This window comes from Dendrobates tinctorius, unplaced genomic scaffold (assembly GCF_039654945.1).
Source record: "Dendrobates tinctorius isolate UK_male_01 unplaced genomic scaffold, ASM3965494v1 ptg000098l, whole genome shotgun sequence".
Lineage (NCBI taxonomy): Eukaryota > Metazoa > Chordata > Amphibia > Anura > Dendrobatidae > Dendrobates > Dendrobates tinctorius.
This window is the reverse complement of record NW_027361766.1, coordinates 27,985,608-28,008,754: the sequence shown is the minus strand read 5'-3', so window position 1 is coordinate 28,008,754 and position 23,147 is coordinate 27,985,608. Positions and strand designations below refer to the sequence as shown.

Genomic DNA, 23,147 nt, shown 5'->3' with positions numbered 1-23,147 from the left:
TTCATTTTTTTTTTATTTTACCAAGGGTAACAGGAGAAATTAGACTGCAAAAGTTATTGTGCAATTTGTCCTGAGTACGTTGATACCTGATATGTAGGGGGGAACCAGTGTTTCGGCGCACAGCAGAGCTTAGAAGGGAAGGAGCGCCATTTGACTTTTTCACTGCAAAATTGGCTGGAATTCAGATCGGATGCCATGTCACATTTGGAGAGCTCCTGATGTGCCTAAACAGTGGAAACCCCCCACAAGTGACTCCATTTTGGAAACTAGACCTTCTAAGGAACTTATCTAGATATGTGGTGAGCACTTTGAACCCCCAAGGGCTTCACAGAAGTTTATAACGTACAGCCATACAATTAAAAAATCATATTTTTTGCGCAAAAATGATCTTTTCACCCCCAATTTTTATTTTCCCAAGGGTAACAGGACCCCCAAAACTATTGTGCAATTTGTCCTGAGTAGTGTTAGCATTCCGATACCGCAAGTATCGGGTATCGGCCGATACTTGCTGTATCGGAATTCCGATACCGACTTCCGATATTTTTTCAATATCGGAAGTCGGCATCGGAATCGGAAGTTCAAAGTTGATTGACAGCCGAAATGATGTCATCATGATGCGCGGTGTGTGCGCATCATGATGCGCCGTCATTTCGGGCCTTCCGGGGGTCTCTGCCGGCCTGCCGGGGGGCTGTGTGGACTGCCCGGGGTCTGTACCGGCCTGCCGGGGGGCTGTGCCGGCCTGCCGGTGGTCTGTGCACCCTGTGGGGGTCTGTACCGGCCTGCCGGGGGGCTGTGCCGGCCTGCCGGTGGTCTGTGCACCCTGTGGGGGTCTGTACCGGCCTGCCGGGGGGCTGTGCCGGCCTGCCGGTGGTCTGTGCACCCTGTGGGGGTCTGTACCGGCCTGCCGGGGGGCTGTGCCGGCCTACCGGGGGGCTGTGCTGATGTCCGGGGTCTGTGCAAGCATCGTCCGATGGGACTATAAGTCCTATCTGGCGATGCCTGCTACCATGACAGTGATTGACACATTAGCCAATGATGGGACAGTAGTAGTCCCATCATCCGGCTAATGTGTTAAATGTTAAAAAAAAAAAAAAAAAATACTACATACATACTACATACATACTACATATATACTACATGCATGCTACATACATACTACATGCTACATACATACTACATATATACTACATGCATGCTACATACATACTACATACATACTACATATATACTACATGCATGCTACATACATACTGCATGCTACATACATACTACATACATACTACATACATACCACATATATACTACATACATACTACATGCATGCTACATACATACTACATACATACTACATACATACTACATACATACCACATATATACTACATACATACTACATGCATGCTACATACATACCACATACATACTACATACATACTACATACATACTACATGCATGCTACATACATAACACATATATACTACATGCATGCTACATACATACCACATACATACTACATACATACTACATACATACTACATGCATGCTACATACATAACACATATATACTACATGCATGCTACATACATACTACATGCTACATACATACCACATACATACTACATACATACTACATACATACTACATGCATGCTACATACATACTACATGCTACATACATACTACATATATACTACATGCATGCTACATACATACTACATGCTACATACATACTACATATATACTACATACATACTACATACATACTACATGCATGCTACATACATACTACATGCTACATACATACCACATACATACTACATACATACTACATGCTACATACATACTACATATATACTACATGCATGCTACATACATACTGCATGCTACATGCATGCTACATACATACTACATATATACTGCATGCTACATGCATGCTACATACATACTACATACATACTACATGCTACATACATACCACATATATACTACATACATACTACATACAATACATTCATACAATACATACATAGACATACTGTACATATAACATAGAGTAACATACTTACCAATACTTGTCACATTGTTCCCCGAAGCCATTGTCTTTTACGGAATAAATATTAACATAACAAACCACAAAAATACTCACCCACGATCCGAAGCAGTCCACGAGTGTGTCCCACGACGATCTTGGGTAGAGAACTGCAGCATCAGCTGATGCTGCCGTTCTCTACGGGCTGCAGGAATCCAATGACGGAAGGTAGGTATCCTTCCGCACTGTATTCCTCCGCCACTTAAAAAAAAAAAAGTCCCTAGTCTCACTTTATGCCATTGCTGTGTGGGAATTTCCCACGCAGCAATGGCATAAAGTGAGACTAGGGACTTTTTTTTTTTAAGTGGCGGAGGAATACAGTGCGGAAGGATACCTACCTTCCGTCATTGGATTCCTGCAGCCCGTAGAGAACGGCAGCATCAGCTGATGCTGCAGTTCTCTACCCAAGATCGTCGTGGGACACACTCGTGGACTGCTTCGGATCGTGGGTGAGTATTTTTGTGGTTTGTTATGTTAATATTTATTCCGTAAAAGACAATGGCTTCGGGGAACAATGTGACAAGTATTGGTAAGTATGTTGCTCTATGTTATATGTACTGTATGTCTATGTATGTATTGTATGAATGTATTGTATGTAGTATGTATGTAGTATATATGTGGTATGTATGTAGCATGTAGTATGTATGTAGTATGTATGTAGCATGCATGTAGCATGCAGTATGTATGTAGCATGCATGTAGTATATATGTAGTATGTATGTGGTATGTATGTAGCATGTAGTATGTATGTAGCATGCATGTAGTATGTATGTAGTATGTATGTGGTATGTATGTGGCATGTAGTATGTATGTAGCATGCATGTAGTATGTATGTAGTATGTATGTAGTATGTATGTGGTATGTATGTAGCATGTAGTATGTATGTAGCATGCATGTAGTATATATGTAGTATGTATGTAGCATGTAGTATGTATGTAGCATGCATGTAATATGTATGTAGTATGTATGTGGTATGTATGTAGCATGTAGTATGTATGTAGCATGCATGTAGTATATATGTGTTATGTATGTAGCATGTAGCATGCATGTAGCATGCATGTAGTATGTATGTAGTATGTATGTGGTATGTATGTAGCATGTAGCATGCATGTAGTATGTATGTAGTATATATGTGGTATGTATGTAGCATGTAGTATGTATGTAACATGCAGTATGTATGTAGCATGCATGTAGTATATATGTAGTATGTATGTAGCATATATGTAGTATGTATGTAGCATGTAGTATGTATGTAGCATGCAGTATGTATGTAGCATGCATGTAGTATATATGTAGTATGTATGTAGCATATATGTAGTATGTATGTAGCATGTAGTATGTATGTAGCATGCAGTATGTATGTAGCATGCATGTAGTATATATGTAGTATGTATGTAGCATATATGTAGTATGTATGTAGCATGTAGTATATATGTAGTATGCATGTTGCATGCATGTAGTATATATGTAGTATGTATGTTGCATGTAGTATATATGTAGTATGCATGTTGCATGCTTGTAGTATATATGTAGTATGTATGTTGCATGTAGTATATATGTAGTATGCATGTTGCATGCATGTAGTATATATGTAGTATGTATGTTGCATGTAGTATATATGTAGTATGCATGTTGCATGCTTGTAGTATATATGTAGTATGTATGTTGCATGTAGTATATATGTAGTATGCATGTTGCATGCATGTAGTATATATGTAGTATGTATGTTGCATGTAGTATATATGTAGTATGAATGTAGCATGTATGTAGTATGTAGTATGAATGTAGCATGTATGTAGTATGCATGTTGTATGTATGTAGCATGTATGTAGCATTTATTTTTTTTTTTTTTTATTACATTCAACACATTAGCCGGATGATGGGACTACTACTGTCCCATCATTGGCTAATGTGTCAATCACTGTCATGGTAGCAGGCATCGCCCGATGGGACTTGTAGTCCCATCGGACGATGCCTGCACAGACCCCCGAAGCCTGCACAGACCACCGGCAGGCCGGCACAGCCCCCCGGCAGGCCGGCACAGACCACCGGAGCCTGCACAGACCCCCTGGCAGGCCGGCACAGCCCCCCGAAAGGCCCGTACAGACCCCAGAGAGGCTGTACAAGGCAAAAACAGGGTTTTTCTTATTCCGATACCGGAAGTCCCATAGACTTGAATGGGACTTCCGGTATCGGAATCGGCGATACCGATACTTTTTTTTAAGATCGGCCGATCCATTCCGATCCGATACTTTGAAGTATCGGACGGTATCGCTCAACTCTAGTCCTGAGTATGCTGATACCCCACATGTTGGGGTAAACCACTATTTGGGCGCATGGCAGAGCTCGGAAGGGAAGCAGTGCCATTTGACTTTTTTGGCTGGAATTGAGATCGGACGCCATGTCGTGTTTGGAAAGCCCCTGATGTACCAAAACACTGGAAACCCCCCAATTCTAACTCCAACCCTAACCGCAACACACCCCTTACCCTAATCTCAGCCCTAACCCTAGCCCTAACCCTAACCCCAATGAGAAAATGGAAATAAATACATTTTTTTTAATTTTATTATTTTTTCCCCAACTAAGGGGGTGGTAAAAGGGGGTTTGATTTAGTATTTATTGGGTTTTTATGTTTGGCAGCTGTCGCACGCTAAAAGACGCTTTTCATTGTAAAAATAGTTTTGGCATCACCACATTTTGAGAGCTATAATTTTTCCATATTTTGACCCACCGAGTCATATGAGGTAATATTTTTTGTGGGACGAGTTGACGTTTCTATCAGTACCATTTTCGGGCACGTGAGATTTTTTGATCGCTTTTTATTTCGATTTTTGGGACTCAGAATGAACAAAAACCAGCATTTCATGAATTTCTTTTGGGGGGTGCGTTTACACCGTTCTGCGTGCGGTAAAATTGATAAAGCGGTTTTATTCTTCGGGTCATTACGGTTACAGCGATACCTCATTTATGTCTTTTTTTATGTTATGGCGCTTTTATGCAATGAAAACAATTTTATATAAAAAATAATTATTTTTGCATTACTTTATTCTGCGAGCTATAACTTTTTTATTTTTTCGATGATGATGCTGTGTGGTGGCTCGTTTTTTGCGGGACAAGATGATGTTTTCAACGGTACCATGTTTATTTATATCCGTCTTTTTGATCGCGCGTTATTGCACTTTTTGTTCGGTGGTATGATGATAAAGCATTATTTTTTGCTTCGTTTTTTAATTTTATTTTTTAAGGGGTTCAATAAAGGGGTTAACTAGTGGGACAGTGTTATAGGGCGGGTCGTTACAGACGCGGCAATACTAAATATGTGTACTTTTATTGTTTTTTTATTTTAAAAAAATGAATTTTTTTGTTAATCTCTTTAGCGATTTTTTATAAATTATTTTTACACTCTTTTTTTTAACTTCATTATATTGTCCCGGGGGGAACATTATTGTAATATGTCAGATCGCTGATCTGACACCTTGCACAGCAGTGTGTCAGATTGGCGATCTGCAGGCACTGCTGGAGGCTTTCTCACGCTTGCGCTCTGCAGGCACTGAGAAAGACGTCTCCCTGCAGGCCCCCGAAGGTCCCCGCCACCATATTACATTCGGGGACCTGCAGGGAAGGAGGCCCCCAGAGCAGCGCAGAACATCGCGCTGCGCTAGGGGTCTCGGGGAAGCACGGAGGGAGCCCCCCCACCAATGCTTCCCTGATCTTCCGGTACACTGCGATCATGTTTGATCACAGTGTGCCGGGGGTTAATGTGCCGGTGACGGTCCATGACCGCCCCTGACACATAGTGCCGGGTGTCAGCTGTGATAATCAGCTGACACCCGGCAGCGATCAGCGGCGCTCCCCAAGGGGGGCGCCGCTGATCGCTATGACGTACTATTTCATCCATAGGACTTAGGTCCCAGGTCACATGGAAGGAATAGTACATCTAATGTAGGAAAGGGGTTACAATGGTAGTATTCCAAGATTTATAGTAGATAAGGGATATTCCCATCTCCAAGATCCCATTGCAATATGTAGTAGGTGTAATAATAATAGCACATACCTCCAATTAGAAATATAGTATAGTTCTCCTGATAACTTACAGTGGTTACGGAAAGTATTCAGACCCCTTTAAATTTTTCACTCTTTGTTTCATTGCAGCCCCATTTGGTAAATTCAAAAAAGTTCATTTTTTCTTATTTATTTACACTCTGCGCACCATCTTGACTGAAAAATTCCAGAAATGTGGAAATTTTTGCAAGTTTATTAAAAAAGAAAAACTGAAATATCACATGATCATAAGTATTCAGACCCTTTGCTCAGTATTGAGTAGAAGCCCCTTTTGAGCTAGTACAGCCATGAGTCTTCTTGGGAATGATGCAACAAGTTTTTGACACCTGGATTTGGGGATTCTCTGCCATTCTTCCTTGCAGATCCTCTCCAGTTCCGTCAGGTTGGATGGTGAACGTTGGTTGACAGCCATTTTCAGGTGCTCAATTGGGTTTAGGTCAGGGCTCTGGCTGGGCCAGTCAAGAATGGTCACAGAGTTGTTCTAAAGCCACCCCTTTGTTATTTTAGCTGTGTGCTTAGGGTCATTGTCTTGTTGGAAGGTGAACCTTTGGCCAAGTGTGCGGTCCAGAGCACTCTGGAAGAGGTTTTCATCCAGGATATCTCTGTACTTGGCCAAATTCATGTTTCCTTCAATGATAACCAGTCGTTCTGTCCCAGCAGCTGCAGCTGAAAAGCACCCCCATAGCATGATGTTGCTTTAAAGAATATATACTTTGTGCATTTGGTAAAATATTCTAGATATATCGTTTTATAGTTTTTGATTGTGATTTCATAAATGCACATAATGCTGTTTGCAGCTCTTTATGGGATGCAGATTATAATGTCAATTGTTATATTATTATAGATATTTGATTACTTTAATATATTGAACCAAGTTATGTTCATTGACTTCACGCAATCCAGAATACACAATTTTAGGATTATTTATTATTGTTATTAATATTATGTAAAGGGATAACTATTAGAGATGATTGACTAGATTTTAGTGGAATTGATTTTTACTCCAATATTACAAAAATTTAAAATTTGTCCAAAATATTTTTGTAGTTCATTAATACGTAGCACATAGAATCAGCTGAACTGTAATGGGCCATCAAAAATAATAAAAAGAAAAGATATACTCACCTTACCTTTCACCCCTCTCCAGCCTCTCCTCTCTTCACCGTCCCACATTCGGTCCTCAGATCATCCTATAACCGTCTCTGAGCGCCCAATCCCCACATAAGCAAGGTCATGGCACACTTTGTGACATCCTGACGTCATAAGTTAATGCGCATTATTGCATAAATGTCCATCAGAGCTGAAAGTCCGAGCTTAGTATAATGAGGCCCAAGGATTCAGCACTTGGTGGCAGTGATAAGAAGATGTGCCGAGGACAGGGGGGGGGATGCTGAAGAACAAAGAAGCCATAGAGATGAGGTGACTATAAATATATATTTTTTTATATCTTACTTTTACTATGCTCTGGGGTGTGGAGAATAACTTAGCTGCATATTGAGTGTCCTAGGACAATCCACATGATTTGGTAAATTCTAATTTTGTCAGATCTGTTCATCTATAATAAATATATCGTCTTTCTCTCTTCTTTCTATTAAAATGTTAAGTAGTTGCGGAATAATTAAGGATGAATGCAAATTAAAATATATTTATCCTGCTTTTACAGGAGACAAAATTCCCTACTCTTCAGAGGTTATTGTTGCACATCTCAAAGGTTCAATCATAATTAATTGCCCAGTTCCTCAAGAATTCAACACCAGATGGAAGTACTTGTGCAAAATGGGTACAATGGGTGTTCCATCCTGTCACACAATGGTAAACAGTTCTGGATACGTTCATCAAAATTTCTTGAAAAGGGTATTGATACAGGAGATTTCCAACACAAGTGATTTCAAAATTCTTGTCAATAACATTGAAAGGAATGACTTTGGGTTCTACCGATGTGGCACTGGAAAATATGTGGATGGATCAAATTGGACAGATGTTCACATTCATATTTTAAATCGTAAGTGACATGCAATGGAAACATAGTAACATTTTGCTAAAAAGCTGCTTTATGTTCTTTCTAACAATACGTGCTAAATATTACATTGAGAATTATGTCTACAGTGTTCATATGATGTTATAAAATTTTTGATATATTCCAAAATTCAATTCTACTTACATATTCCTTAAAATTAAATTTCAGCTTCAAATAAAATAAGGTACCAGATTACAAAGCCACTCAACCGATATCCTGGGGAACTAGTAATAACACAATGCCGGATCCCAATATCTTTCAACTCTGATTCCCGGATATATTGGTGCCGATGGAATAAGACAGGGTGCATGCGTCTGATAGACAACGCTGGATTTGTTCAGGAAGGTTTTCAGAACAGAATTTTCTTGAATAACACCAACAGAATCTTTACTATAACACTAAATCATTTAGAATTGGGAGATACTGGATGCTACTGGTGCATCATCACTGATGGGCAGAATGTGGAAACATCATCAGTGGAGATCTACATTTTAGGTAAGGTTGCACTTGCAAATTGGATTTGGAGTTTTATTTAATAGAATTAATGGGTTTTGATAATTTTGCATACTGATGTACAAAATTATAAAGTCTACAAATTATATCAAATTAAATAACTATGGTGCACTCTTTAATACTGTTTAAGAAGATGCTTTGACTACTCTGAGGATGATAAGTGTTTTCCAGTGGGTGCTATATGAAGGGAAATTATTGTGAAAATGTTTTTACTGTAGGTACTGTCACAGCAAAGTCTGCTTCTAAGTTGCTGGTGAAGGATGAGACATTATGGCTAGCATCACTGTACCATGCAAGAGTTGTCCAGCCAGGAATACTGGTATACCTGCTATATCTAGACCATGTGATGCCACCCAGCCAGACAGAATCAGTTTGGGCCGTCCAGCAGCTTTAGCAGAAGTGTTCAGTTCCCTACTGTGGTCAATGGGGCAGTACCATGCCCTACTTAAATTCCCAGCACGTTGCTATGAGTTGCCAGTTATTATGTTTGATTTTCCTCGTACATCTCTCGAACTTTATCTGTCAGTCAAAGTAAATCCAGTTGGCACTCCCAGGTAGTGGTGCTTGTGTCATCCCACATTCAATATTGATAAAGAACGGCACTCACGTAACATCAGTCACAGTGACAAATTTTAGCTTATACAAAGCCTTTTTCAAAAAGAATATACAGTTCATAATACATACATGGCTTAAATAGATTTGTCAGCGCTAAAAGGTAGCCTTCCTAGTAATTAGTATATTCCAAAGATCGGGACTAATTGGATCAGCCTAATTGTTTCAAATGAATTGCTTTAATCCCAGATGAATCATTGATACACATGGAGACATAAATGACACTAATCCATAATTGTTTTATCAAAGTACATTGGTCTCCATTTCTGAATGTCTGGGATTTGCTATCGCTACACATACAATCATATACCTTATTTTTCAGACTATAATACACACTTTTCCCCCCAAAATTTGGGAGAAATATGGGGTTGTGTCTTATAGTCTGAAAGCAGGCTTACCGGTGGGTTGCTGCAGTGGTGTAGCAGTGGAATCGGTGGCGGCAGAGATGTGGCGATGCTGAGGCTCGGTGTCTGCGGCGTGTGCGCAGATTGAAATCTCTGCGGTCCTTGGATTCAAGGCCGCGCATGTGCAGATTGAGGTCTCGTGGCCATTTTCCTGAAGCTGAGGCCGGCAGAGATCTCAATCCGCGCATGTGCCGCCTTGGCTTAAGGAAGATTGCCGCAGGGAAACCGGTGATGCACTCAGCTCTGCTCGCTGTGGCCACTAGGCTATGGCGTCGCCACATTTCTGCCACCGGCAGGGAAGGGAGGGACCCTGTGGAAGGGACCCTGCCTCATGCTCTGCCTCACCATGACACCGGACCCGCAGCATCGCACCTCGGGACTGCACCATTGCCCCACTTCTGCCGTCGCCGGCTTCCTGAGGAAAGGACCATGCCTCCTGTGACCCCGCTCTACCACCCCTGGCCCTCAGGTAAAATACAGTGGGAATAAACATATTTAGTCAGCCACCAATTGTGCAAGTTCTCCCACTTAAAAAGATGAGAGAGGCCTGTAATTGCCATAATAGGCAGACCACAACTGTGAGAGTCAAATTGAGAAAACAAATCCAGAAAACCACCTTGTTTGATTTGGCAAGATTTATTTTCCAAATTATGGTGGAAAATAAGTATTTGGTCATTAACAAAAATGAATCTCAATATTTTTTTTATATATCCTTTGTTGCCAATGACAGAGGTCAAATGTTTTCTGTAAGTCTTCACAAGGTTGGCACACACTGTTGGTGGTATTTTGGCCCATTTCTCAATGCAGATCTCCTCTAGAACAGTGATGTTTTGGACCTGTCACTGGGCAACACGGACTTTCAAATCCCTTGAAAGGTTTTCTATTGGGTTGACATCTGGAGACTGGCTAGGCCACTCCAGGACCTTCATATGCTTCTTACGAAGCCACTCCTTTGTTACCCTGGTGGTGTTCTTAGGATCATTTTTATGCTGAAAAACCCTTCCACATTTCGTCTTCAATGCCCTTGCTGATGGAAGGAGGTGTGCACTCAAAATCTCACGATACATGGCCCCATTCATTCTTTCATGTACACAGATCAGTCATCCTAGTCCCTTTGCAGAGAAACAGCACCAAAGCATGATGTTGCTACCTCCATGCTTCACAGTAGGTATGGTGTTCTTTGGTTGCAATTTAGCATTCGGTCTCCTCCAAACACAACACGTTTTGTTTCTACCAAATAGTTCTACTTTGGTTTCATCAGACCATATGAAATTCTCCCAATACTCTTCTGGATAATCCAAAGGCTCCCTAGGATACTTCAGACGGGCCCGGACATGTACTGGCTTAAGCAGGCGGACACATCTGGCACTGCAGGATCTGAGTCCCTGGCAGCATAGTGTTACTGATGGCAGCCTTTGCTACAGTGGTCCCAGCTCTATGCAGGTCATTCAATAGGTCCCCCCGTGTGGTTCTGGGATTTTTGCTCACCGTTCTTGTGATCATTTTGACCCCACGGGGTGAGATCTTGCGTGGAGCAGCAGATCAAGGGAGATTATCAGTGGTCTTATGTCTTCCATTTTTTTTATTGCTGCTCCCACAGTTGATTTCATCACACCAAGCTGCTTGCCTACTGCAAATTACATCTTCCCAGCCTGGTGCAGGGCTACAATTTTGTTTCTGGTGTCCTTCGACAGCTTTTTGATCTTCACCTTAGCGGAGTTTGGAGTGTGACTGTTTGAGGTTGTGGACTGGTGTCATTTATACTGATAACAAGTTCAAACAGGTGCCATTACTACAGGTAATGAGTGGAGGACAGATCATCCTCTTAAAGAAGAAGTTACAGGTCTGAGAGAACCAGAAATATTGCATGTATTTAGGTGACCAAATACTTATTTTCCACAATAATTTGCTAAATAAATCTTGCCAAATCAGACAAGGTGATTTTCTGGATTTGTTTTCTCATTTTGACTCTCATAGTTGTGGTCTACCTATGATGTCAATTACAGGCTTCTCTCGTATTTTTAAGTGGGAAAATTTACACAGTTGATGGCTGACTAAATACTTTTTTTCCCCACTGTACCTTAAATTCAGACAATAAGATGGACCCCCATGCTATAGAAATCCTTTTTCTGCTATTTACCACCCTAAAATTTGGGGTGCGTCCTATGGTCCGGTGTGTCTTATAGTCTGAAAAATACGGTATGTAGTAATTAAAGTGTTTCATGTGTATATTTTATTCTATATGATAAATTTATACTATGACAAATATATATATATATATATACACGGTATGTATATATTATTCATATACAGAGACAATTTTATCGACTATATATTCTTTTTAAAAAGGCTTTGTATAAGTCGTCACTGTTACTGATATTGTAAAAATCATGGAATAAAACTTTGGATTCACTATACTTATTATTCTATAATCCCTACTATTACCCTGGCTTGACTGGCTTCACTTTTGACTATCCTCATAATATTTGACCTTAGCTATTCCTAGGACTATAGTTGTGTCTTTTGAGTAATTACGTGGCTAGTTTGACAATGTCATCAGAGATATACTTTTACCACTGTCATCTGCAATCCCTGTACTTTCTGCAAAGTTAATTTCTCTGATGAAGCCACCTTAAGACTGTTTGGGAAACTGGAAGAGAAGGTGAGCACTACTATAAAGCACTCTAGCAGTAAAGCACTCGAAGACTATTCCTGTATGGGGTTGCTTTTCATTCAGGGAGTGGGCTCACTAACACTTTTGCCTAAAAACGCTGCCATAAATAAAGATTGATATCTAAACATCCTCTAACACCAACTTCTCCCAACTATTCAGGAGCAATTTGGTGGTGAACAATGCTTTTTCCAAGCATGATAGAGCACCATGTCACAAGACAAAAATGCTAAAAGACTGTGGAACAAAACATTGAAATTTTGGGTCCAGGAACAGAAAACTCCCCACATCTCAATCCCATAGAGAAGCTTTTAGCTATAACTATAGAAAAAGACATGGACCGGACATCTAAAAATCAAACTTTGTTCCAATTCCACTAGGCAAAAGCTAACAAAATTGAACATAAGGTTCTCAGGTTAACATTCAGTATGAATCTTACTACCACGTCATGGTGAACCTCAGTGGGTCAATAATTTCTAACCTAAAAGGTGTGGCGCTACGAGCCAACCACCGCCAAGCCAGCAACGCACCTGCAAGGGAAGCGACCAGGCCCCCCACAGCACCAATGTACTAAGGCAAAAGCCCCCAGGTCGCTCCACCCAACCAGCACACTCCCACAGTGGCAATGGCCACCCCACAGCAACAGCACAAGTGAAAGTTGGTGAAAAACCTACCTTTCACATGTTCTCAACTACAAGCTGAGAACAAATATAGGAGGAACCCATCTTTCAGTCTCGGTCTAATTAAAAACTCCATGGGGCACACAAAAATTGTGATAAACTCTCAGCACTGATTAGACACTACTGGATTTCCATCAGTCAGGATTTTACCCTTAAAGCTGATATCCAGCATGCCAGGGAAAATTACACAAGTCTTGAAAAATTAAGGATCAAAACTGTGAATATTGAGTCATTGCATAAACTTGATCTATTTGTCAAAAAAAGTGTATAAACATATTAAATACTTATAACTGTACATCAGTAACCGAAGAAACATGTGACTAAAGGATTTGAAAACACTGAAGCAGCAAACTTTGTGAAACAAAAACCCTCAGTCCTAATTTTACTACTGAACAAAAATACTGAAACGAAGGCTTATGCAAATCTAGAAGTGGTACTGGTTATGCTCACCTGGTGGAGTTGTGATAGGCACAACTCCTATGTAGATATGAGGAAAAGTAGCTGCTGCCTTGTAATTGGGGGATAAATCCTCCAAGAGTTATTGGATCCAGTTGGATGAACTGGAATCCTTTTTGTCGTTATCATTTCTGAAGAAATTATTTACTCCAACAGCGCAGCCCACCTATATGTTCATCCCACTGGATCCAATACCCCCTCGAGGATTTATCCACCAGACCCAGGGGCAGCTGCAGCTATTTTTCTTCATGCCTTTGTAACAAGGGCAACTGGGGGGGTAGTTATGGCCGAGTTACTTAAAGACACAGTCCACAGACACAGTCCACTGAGCAAATGGTCAGCGAGCACCCCCGGCCCCTTGTATATTAATAGACAGGACTGACACAGCTTCTTCCCACGGGTTACCTTTTCTTTCCAGCCACTGTGGTCCAGAAATCAAAATCTAGGGTCACCGTTGAGATCCAACAGGGATAACTTTATTTTATGTTTTGCAATAGTAATGAAGTAGGAAAAAAGTAGTAGAAAAGAAGCTACAACACTGACTTCCTGCTCTTTCCTTGACACTATACACGGCCGTACCCACAATGGCCATGGTAGCCGGGATCAGGCAATCAGTCCACTTGCTGGAATCTGGACGCTTATAAACCCTTCAGCTGGGACCCATCCAAAGTCTTGGGGCCCGTGTTGTGGTCCTTTAGTCCTTAGTCCGTAGTCCAGGGCAGCAGATTTCCTCCCTCCTGGGAGTCTGGCAATGCTCCGTTGTGTCCTTTGGCCTGGGGCAGCAGATCATCTCCCTCCTGGGATTCTAGCAATGCCCCAGCTGCAGTCACACATCTGCTCAGGACTAAAGTGCCCGAGCTTCTGATCAGGAGCAGCAGCTTCCTGCCGCCTTTTCTGAGCTGGCCCAGCCCATATAATTAATTCCTTGCTTTCCCTAATTCTACAACAGTGACACATGTAGGAATATAGCCAAAACAGGGCAAACCCAGCACAGCATATTACAATTGGAAAAATGCAATGCATACATATAATATCAGGGTAATACACAGTAGTACATAGTAAGCTAACATATAAAACGTGCAAACAGGGCCGTATGGGCTCCGTGTGGGGGAGAGGCAAATGAACTTTTCCGCCACCTCCCTACACTCCTCCCTCCTGTAAACATGGCCGTCCTCGGCCATGGCAACTAGCCCAAAATTAGCAGCAATTATAGACATAAACTTTGGCATAACAAGTTTTTTCTTTTTTAAGCAGCGTTAATATCAGAGTCCCAGTCTCTCTTTCCATATTTATGTAGTAGGGGGCTGGGCTTGGGGGGTGGACCACTGCTTACCAGATGAGGCAAAGATGAGATGGAGACAGCTTCCACTTGTAACAGTTCCGGATTTATTCGTCGTCCTCCTGACGACCACCAAACACGCACCGCAACTCCTTTACACCACTGTATTGCCATGCCCGGGTACCTATTCTCCAGCTCCAGTCGCAGTAACGCACCTCGCGGATCTTTCACTGGGGGCTGTCCTAGACCAATCTACCCCAAGCGCTTCACCTGCCCGAGGTCGTCTTCCAATCGGTACCCCCGGGGCCTCGTCTGTCTTGCGGTACGTCGAGTCAGGGTCTCCCCCCGGCTGCCTCTTCTCCTTGCCCGTCCTGCAGTCCGTCGGGCAAGGGCCACCCCCCTGACTGTCTCTCCTTTGTCCGTCCCCCTGGCCGAGCTCTTCTCCCTTTTCCAATCTTCTTCTGAGCTCCTCCCGAGACTAGACTCTCCTGGAGCCTCGCCTTCTTCTATTTATCCCCTCTCTCACAGGGGAATTTCCCACCCGGGCTCCTATCTCCCCGCCCCCCATGACTAAGCGAATTCCTAAGCCCTAAGCTGATGTTAAGTCCTGTACTACTCTCCCCTGCCATCTTGTGGTCATTTCACGATACTGCACTCCCTTTTCTGTCTTTCCCTGCTGTTACCTTTCTAACCTGTCAATCTCTGTCACTAGTGCACAAACCGTCCCCTTCTTCTACCAGTCACGTCTGTCCGTCAAGTCACCTTCCCCACATTTATATATATGAGTCCACGTGACCCTGGTCCCATTGTTCCTGAGACTAAAAAGAACACAGCACTTTAAACTTACAAGCCATAAAAACATATGTTTTCAATCGGGGTCGGTTGGCCCTTTAAGACTCTTCAGTTCAATAAAACAGAAAACATAACAGTCTATATTGTGGCCATAGTCCTCCAGAATGGCTCAACAGTCCTTAACATCAGCCTCGTTCGGACCTGGCAGTTCTTTCCCCGTCCCTCCTGTGAGCAGACGACGGGCTTGTAGATAGTGGTAGGCTGCGCTTTCTACAGGGGGATAGTCCAAGGGCAGAAATAGGGCATAGTTCAGGGATTGCACAGTTCAGTCCAGCAGCCACATCTGGAGTCCACCGCCATTAACCCCTGTGGTGTTTTGGTCCCGTGATTCAGCAAGGGAGGCACCAACAGGTACAATCAAACTGGGAGGAGGGGAAAACAAACAAACATGGCTGTTAACAAGTTGCCACGTCAAGCACCATAGTCCTTGGGCGCCATGCAATGCTGACTGCCCTCTTAAGGACACGGAACAGTCCTTGCTCTGGGTGTAACCGGCACTGAAATCAAATCTTAAAGAGGCCGCTCAGTCTGTACATGGTGGTTGACTTGCATTGGGGTGCCGCTTTTGGGCCCTGCACCACCACATACACATTAGATGAGTACCCACTGGAGGAGGAGTCCCCACTGTTTCTCTGGCTCCGCACTCTCTCTAGTGATGGTCCTGCAGCTCCGCGAGCTTCCGGCTCCGTGCCTACATCGGTGGCCACTTCTCTGCCCTGAGGCACTGCTCTCTTCTGTGCAGCTGGAGTGACTGCAGATGCAGCATCTGGCCGCACTACACTCGGGGTCCCCTGCGGTGGGCTGGTCTCCCAGTTGGGGGCCATTTTTATGGCCACTGCGTAGGGCCCCAGGGGTCCTTGCTCTTTAATGAAATCCATGTAGCCCCCTCTCGGAGAGGACAATGAAACATGAGGGACCCAGCATTAATATAAACTTTGGCCTCGGTCTCCAGCTCCTGCAGGAAACCATAGCCCTTTCTTTGGTTTAGATAGCTGATGAGGCCACGGGTTATCTGGCCTTCTGCAGTTCCTTCGCTGGGGTGCTGCAGCTCTCCGATGATCTGGCCCTCTTGGCACCTCTTCTCCCGAATGACCTCATGGATCCACTGGTCCTCTGCGCCTGTAGATACACAGGGTTCCTCCACACACCTGCCATGGGTGTCAGCCAGAATGAGGATGACCTGGGGATGCGCAGGGGCCATCACCGCTGAAGATGATAGCGAAGGTGACTGGCAGGACGGCTCCAGTGAAGATGGCGGGGCCACGGGAAGCAGGTGAGCAGGGGACGAGGTGACATTATGGCCAGATGGGGAGCTTTTACTCACTGCTGCGTCCGGTGATGGTCCACTAGTACGACCGCCAGGGTCAGCAATCGCGACCGCCATGATGCCTCGCAGGGCAGCCTCCAGAGTCTTTTGTATGCCTGTGAGCTCCTGTCGGGACATCCTTCATCCTCCTTGTAGTCCTTGGCCTTCACAGGTGGCGGGTGTGGCCGCCGGAACAAGGGTCGCTCCTCCAGTTCCTTGTACCACCAGAGTTCAAAACACGGGCCCGTCTCCGCCTGGGCCTTGGATCACCTCCAATCCTAGGAGCCAATACCACCATGGTAAGACATGCTGCTCCTCTCCATGTCAGCAGATAATGGGGTCTCATCTATTGACAGATAGTCCATCTTCTCTGGGTTACGCCCATTTAAGGGTGTGGTCATTCTTTGCTGCTCCACCCATTTCTCGTGATCAAGCTGCAAGTGCGGCAGCACCTTCTTAGCCCACACCCATTTAGGGTGGGCCTTCTTTGAAAAGGGACGTGGCTTTCTTCTTTTTGGCGCCAAACTGCTTTGTTGACGCCCATGAAAACAGCCTCATCCTTACTTTTCACGCCAATGGCCGCCATCTTTTCATCGCGGTCAGCACCATTTCTGAATCCACAACATCCACCATCTGCAATTCTGTCACAGCAGGCAACACAGCCCAACTCCCAAATTCAAAGTCACAAGTCTCAAAGTCGCTGTCAGCCGACAACCTATTTCTTCTAGTTCTGGCACCACATCACAAATTTCAAGCTCACAGTCAAGGTCAGCTGCCATCTCAAGCAGTCCCAGGGTTACAAGGCTGTTCAGGTCCATCCTGCCGCACTACGACAAGCATAACAAGGGCAACCGGGGGGGTAGTTATGGCAGAGTTAATTAAAGGCACAGTCCACAGACAGAGTCCACTGAGCAAAAGGTCATTGAGAACCCCCTTTTACATTAATAGACAGGACTGATACAGCTTCTTCCCACGGGTTACCTTTTCTTTCCAGCCACTGTAGTCCGGAAATCAAAATCCAGGGTCACCACTGTTATCCAACAGTGATAACTTTATTTTATGTTTTGCAATAGTAACAAAGTAGCAAAAAAGTAGTAGAAAAGAAGATACAACACTGGCTTCCTGCTCTTTCCCTAACATCATCCACGGCTGTACCCACAACGGCCATGGTAGCCGAGATCAGGCAATCAGTTCACTTGCTGGAATCTGGATGCTTATAGTTCCTTCAACTGGGGCCCATCCAAAGTCCTGGGTCCCGTGTTGTAGTCCTTTAGTCCTTAGTCTGGCGCAGCAGATTTCCTCCCTCCTGGGAGTCTGGCAATGCTCTGTTGTGTCCTTTGGCCCAGGGAAGTGGATCCTCTCCCTCTTGGGAGTCTGGCAATGCCCCGGCTGCAGTCACACATCTGCTCAGGGCTAAAGTGTCCGAGCTTCTGACCAGGAGCAGCAGCTTCCTGCCACCTTTTCTGAGCTGACCCAGCCCATATTATTAATTCCTTGCTTTCCCTAATTCTACAACAGTGACACATATAGGAACATGGCAAAACAGGGCAAACACAGCATAGTATATTACAATTGGAACAATGCAATGCACATATATAACATCAGGGTAATACACAGTAGTACTTAGTAGGATAACATATAAAACGTGCAAACAGGGCCGCATAGACTCCATGTGGGGGAGGGGCAAACAAGGTTCTTCACCACTTCCCTACACCCACATAGGAGTTGTGCCTCTCACAACTCCACCAGGTGAGCTTAACCAGTACTCTCCTAGAAAATGTGTATCCTGGCTTGTGAGATGAACAGACCATATGCAACAAATTTTTACATTTCTTTTTAATTTTTTTGTAAAGGGATATTTCTACTTTAATTAATTTAGTTTTTTTCATTTTTTTAAACTAAAAGATGCAATAACATTCTGGAAATTTAAAGAATATTGTTTTAATTTCTACCTCATAACTGATTAATACACATGAAAATAAGAAAATTTGCAATGTATCTTATCAGAGAAAGCAGCGTTTTTTCCTAACAGAGCTGATCATTTCTTTTCAAAATTGTCAATTCACATTACTGAGACAGGAGATGGCAGTTTTTTCTTTATGAGACTCTGTGTAGAAGAATTTTAAAAGCATTAACTGCCATCTCCTCTCTCACTAACGTAACATTGTCTTCACTGAATACAGATTTTACGCATCTATATATATAAAACTGAATGTATGTATGTGTGTATCACCAACCAATCACAAAGCATCTTTCATTTCACCAGAGCTGTTCAAAAGAAGCTGAGCTGTGATTGGTTGCTATGAGCAACAGTTTTCCTTGCAACCAATCACTAAGCATCTCTCATTTCACCAGAGCTGATTAAAAAAAACAGCTGAGCTGTGATTGGTTGCTATGAGCAAGTTTTCCCACTTGACAACACCTCAGCAGACGCTGACATGGTGGGAGAAATCTAGCATCCCTGGGAACATAAGCTCCCAGCCATTGTCTGCCCCCCAAAAAGGAGCAGAGAGCACATGACAGAAATGAATCCCCCCTCCCGTGCCCATATACACATCACACATCCTCCATCCTATAGGCACATCTTTCTTCTTAAAGGGATCATTGGTATGGAAGTCAGAACAAATCCATCCAGTACTTTGGTTTTGACCCCAGGCCTCTCTTAAAGGGATCCCTGGTATGGAAGTTAGGACCATTCCACTCAGCTCTGTGGTTCTGACCCCAGCGTCTCTTAAAGGGATCATTGGTATGGAAGTTATTATTGTTATTATACATTTATATAGCGCCATTTATTCCATGGCGCTTTACAGGGAAAAGGGGAAGTATAGACAAGTACAATAAACATGTGCAAGACAAGGGACACACGAATACAGAAGGAGAGAGGACCCTGCCCTCGAGGGCTCACAGTCTACAGGGATGGATGAGGATACACTGTGAGAAGTGTTGTGAATTCGCTTTCTGGCCTACCTCTGGTTACTACTGTAGGTAGTGGAGCTGGTCAAATTGACAGAGGGGTTGCGAGTTCTCTTTCTGGGCTCCCTCTGGTGGTTACTGGAGGTAATGGAGCTGATCTGATTAACAGAGGCTTGCCACCTGATAATGAGGACAACGATTGGAGATCTGGGGTTTCAGACTGGATTTAAGACAGCCGACTCCGTCCTATCTCTGCTGGTGATTTTCTTCCTGCCTCCTGAGGTTTTTGTTTCCAGCTCAGTCCCTGCATGTTCAGCTAAGTGTTCATTTGCTATTCTTTTTACATTTGATCTGGTTTTGTCTATTTCAATTTTGTGTGGGTCAGCCAGCTCCGGCTGAGGCTGTGCTGGATCACCATCCATATGTTACTGCTTGTGCCAGTTTGTTTTTGTCCCTTATTAGATTGGCCTCTTTTTGCTCTGCTTTCAGAATTTACCAGAATGCTGATATAGTGGGCGAAGTCGTGCGACTTCAGAATTTTTTGTATCAGACGTGTTGGACTTTTTTGCAGGGTTTTTTGCGTGATTGCAGACAGTGTCTTTCCTTTCCTGTCCTGTCTAGTCAGTGTGGGCCCCTTCATTTGCTCAGTCTATTTTCCTACCTGCGTTTGTGTTTTCGTCTTGTCTCACCGACAATATATGTTTGGGGGCTATCTATTTCTTTGGGGTCTGCTCTGGGGCAGTTTAGATTTTCCCTTTCTTGCTTTAGGCTTAGTTAGCTCTCTGGCTGTGCCGAGGCATCTAGGATCATCGTAGGCACGCTCCATGGCTGCTGCTAGTTGTGTTGATAAGATCAGGGGTCTGCAATCCACTTAGTTACCAACCTCTCTGGTTTTCTGTGGCTTAGCTTGGGCTTGCTCTCCTCCTCGGTGACCCAATCATAGCAGAGAGGGTAGAGCTGGTTCTGCAGTGGTTCAGTAGGCCGAGGATCATTGCAGGCTGTAGGCTTGTCGGAACAGGTGGGTCTTCAGGTTCTTCTTGAAGGTTTCCATTGTTGGTGAGAGTCTGATGTGTGGCGGCAGAGATTTCCAAAGTATGGGTGAAGCACGGGAGAAGTCTTGTATACGGTTGTGGGAAGAAGAGATGAGGGGGGAGTAGAGAAGGAGATCTTGAGAGGATCGAAGGTTACGTGCGGGTAGGTACCGGGAGACCATGTTACAGATGTATGGAGGAGACAGGTTGTGGATGGCTTTGTATGTTATGGTTAGGGTTTTGAACTTTAGCCTCTGAACAATAGGAAGCCAGTGAAATGCCTCGCATAGGGGGGAGGCAGGGGAATAGTGGGGAGACAGGTGGATTAGTCAGGCAGCAGAGAGTAGGATAGACTGGAGTGGTGCCAGAGTGCTGGAGGGGAGGCTAGAGAGTAGGAGGTTGCAGTAGTCGAGGCGGGAGATGATAAGGGAGTGCACTAGTGTTTTTGTGGTTTCATGATTGAGGAATGCGCGGATGCGGGAAATATTTTTGAGTTTGAGGCGGCAGGAGGAGGCAAGGGCTTGGATATGGGGTTTGAAAGAGAGGGTAGATTCGAGGATCACCCCAAGGCACCGAGCGTGCAGTACTGGGGAAAGAGAGCAGCCATTGACATTCATGGATAGGTCTGGTGAGGGAGTAGAGTGAGATGGGGGAAAGATGATGAATTCTGTTTTGTCCATGTTCAGTTTGAGAAAGCGAGCAGAAAGGAAGGCTGAAGTAGGAGATAGACATTGTGGGATTTTGGTCAGTAAGGAGGTGGGGTCAGGTCCAGATAGGTAGATCTGCGTATCATCGGCGTAGAGGTGGTACTGCAAGCCATGGGATTCTATGAGCTGGCACAGGCCGAAGGTGTAAATAGAAAAGAGTAGGGGTCCGAGGACTGAGCCTTGAGGAACATCGACAGACAGGAGGCGAGGTGATGAGGTGGTGTGTGAGAGGGAGACACTAAATGATCGGTCTGTTAGGTATGACGAGATCCAGGATAGGGCCAAGTCTGTGATGCCAAGAGATGAGAGAATCTGTAGCAGGAGGGAATGGTCCACGGTGTCGAAGGCAGAAGACAGGTCCAGGAGAAGGAGGACAGAGTAGTGTCGCTTGCTCTTGGCGGTTAGTAGGTCGTTAGTTACTTTAGTTAGAGCAGTTTCAGTTGAGTGATGTGGTCGGAAGCCAGATTGTAACTGGTCAAAGAAGGAACAGGTGAAGAGGTGGGAGGACAGTTCAAGATATACATGCTGTTCCAGTAGTTTTGAGGCTTAAGGGAGAAGAGATATCGGGCGATAGTTATACACAGAAGATGGGTTGAGGGAGGGCTTTTTGAGGATGGGTGTGATTGAGGCATGTTTGAAGGATGAGGGAATGACACCATTTGTAAGTGAAAGGTTGAAGAGGTGTGTTAGAGTTGGGATGAAGACTGTGGAAAAGTTAGGGATGAGGTGGGATGGAAGCAGGTCAAGCGCACAAGTGGTGAGGTGTGATCTTGACAGGAGGGTGGAGAGCTGATCTTCTGTCATGATGGAGAAGCTGGTTTTGGAAGAACAGGGCTGAGCGGCTAAGAGGGGCATTGGGGGCTGCGGGCCAAAGCTTTCTCTGATTGTATCGATCTTCTGCTTAAAAAAGGATGCAAAGTCTTCAGCAGAAATGAGAGGAGATGGAGGAGGTGCTGTGGGACAGAGTAGAGAGTTGAAAGTGTTGAAAAGCTGTTTAGGGTTGTGAGACAGTGAGGATATGAGGGATGCAAAGTAAGTTTGTTTTGCGGCAGAGAGCGTGTACTTGAAGCTGGCAAGGGACTGCTTGTATGTGTTGAAGTGCTAAGTAGAACGGATTCTCTTCCATCTCCGCTCAGTGGCCCTGGAAACCCGTCTCAGTTCTTTGGTCAGGCTGGTCAGCCAGGGCTGCCTGTTGATTGTACGAGTTTTGCTCTGCGTGAGGGGGGCGGCCGGATCAAGTGTTGGTGTTATTGTGGTGTTATAAAAGGTGGCAGCAGCATCTGTGTCATGAAGGGAAGCTATGTCTGTGAGAAGGAGAAGGGACTCAGAGAGTGATTGTAAATTGAGGTGTTTGAGATTTCTGCGAGGGTGAGCAAGTTTGTGGAGTGGGGGTTGCGCAGTCAGAGAGGAGAGGGAAGAGAATGTCAGTAGGTTGTAGTCGGACAGGGGGAGGGGTGAGTTAGTGAGATTAGTGAGGGAACAGAGACGGGTGAAGATAAGGTCCAGCGTGTGACCATCTTTGTGAGTGGCCGCAGAGAACCATTGAGTGAGGCCAAA

General features: G+C 44.0%; 1 protein-coding gene across 1 annotated transcript in view; it reads left to right on the top strand.

The window, feature by feature from the left end:
• The window catches only part of LOC141099133 (polymeric immunoglobulin receptor-like), a 181,791-nt gene that overhangs the window by 3,533 nt on the left and 155,111 nt on the right, over positions 1 to 23,147 (top strand). Inside the window, exons 2-3 of the mRNA XM_073587265.1 lie at positions 7,813 to 8,151; positions 8,335 to 8,661. Coding sequence (XP_073443366.1) covers positions 7,813 to 8,151; positions 8,335 to 8,661 — 666 coding nt within the window. The remainder of the gene's footprint in view (positions 1 to 7,812; positions 8,152 to 8,334; positions 8,662 to 23,147) is intronic.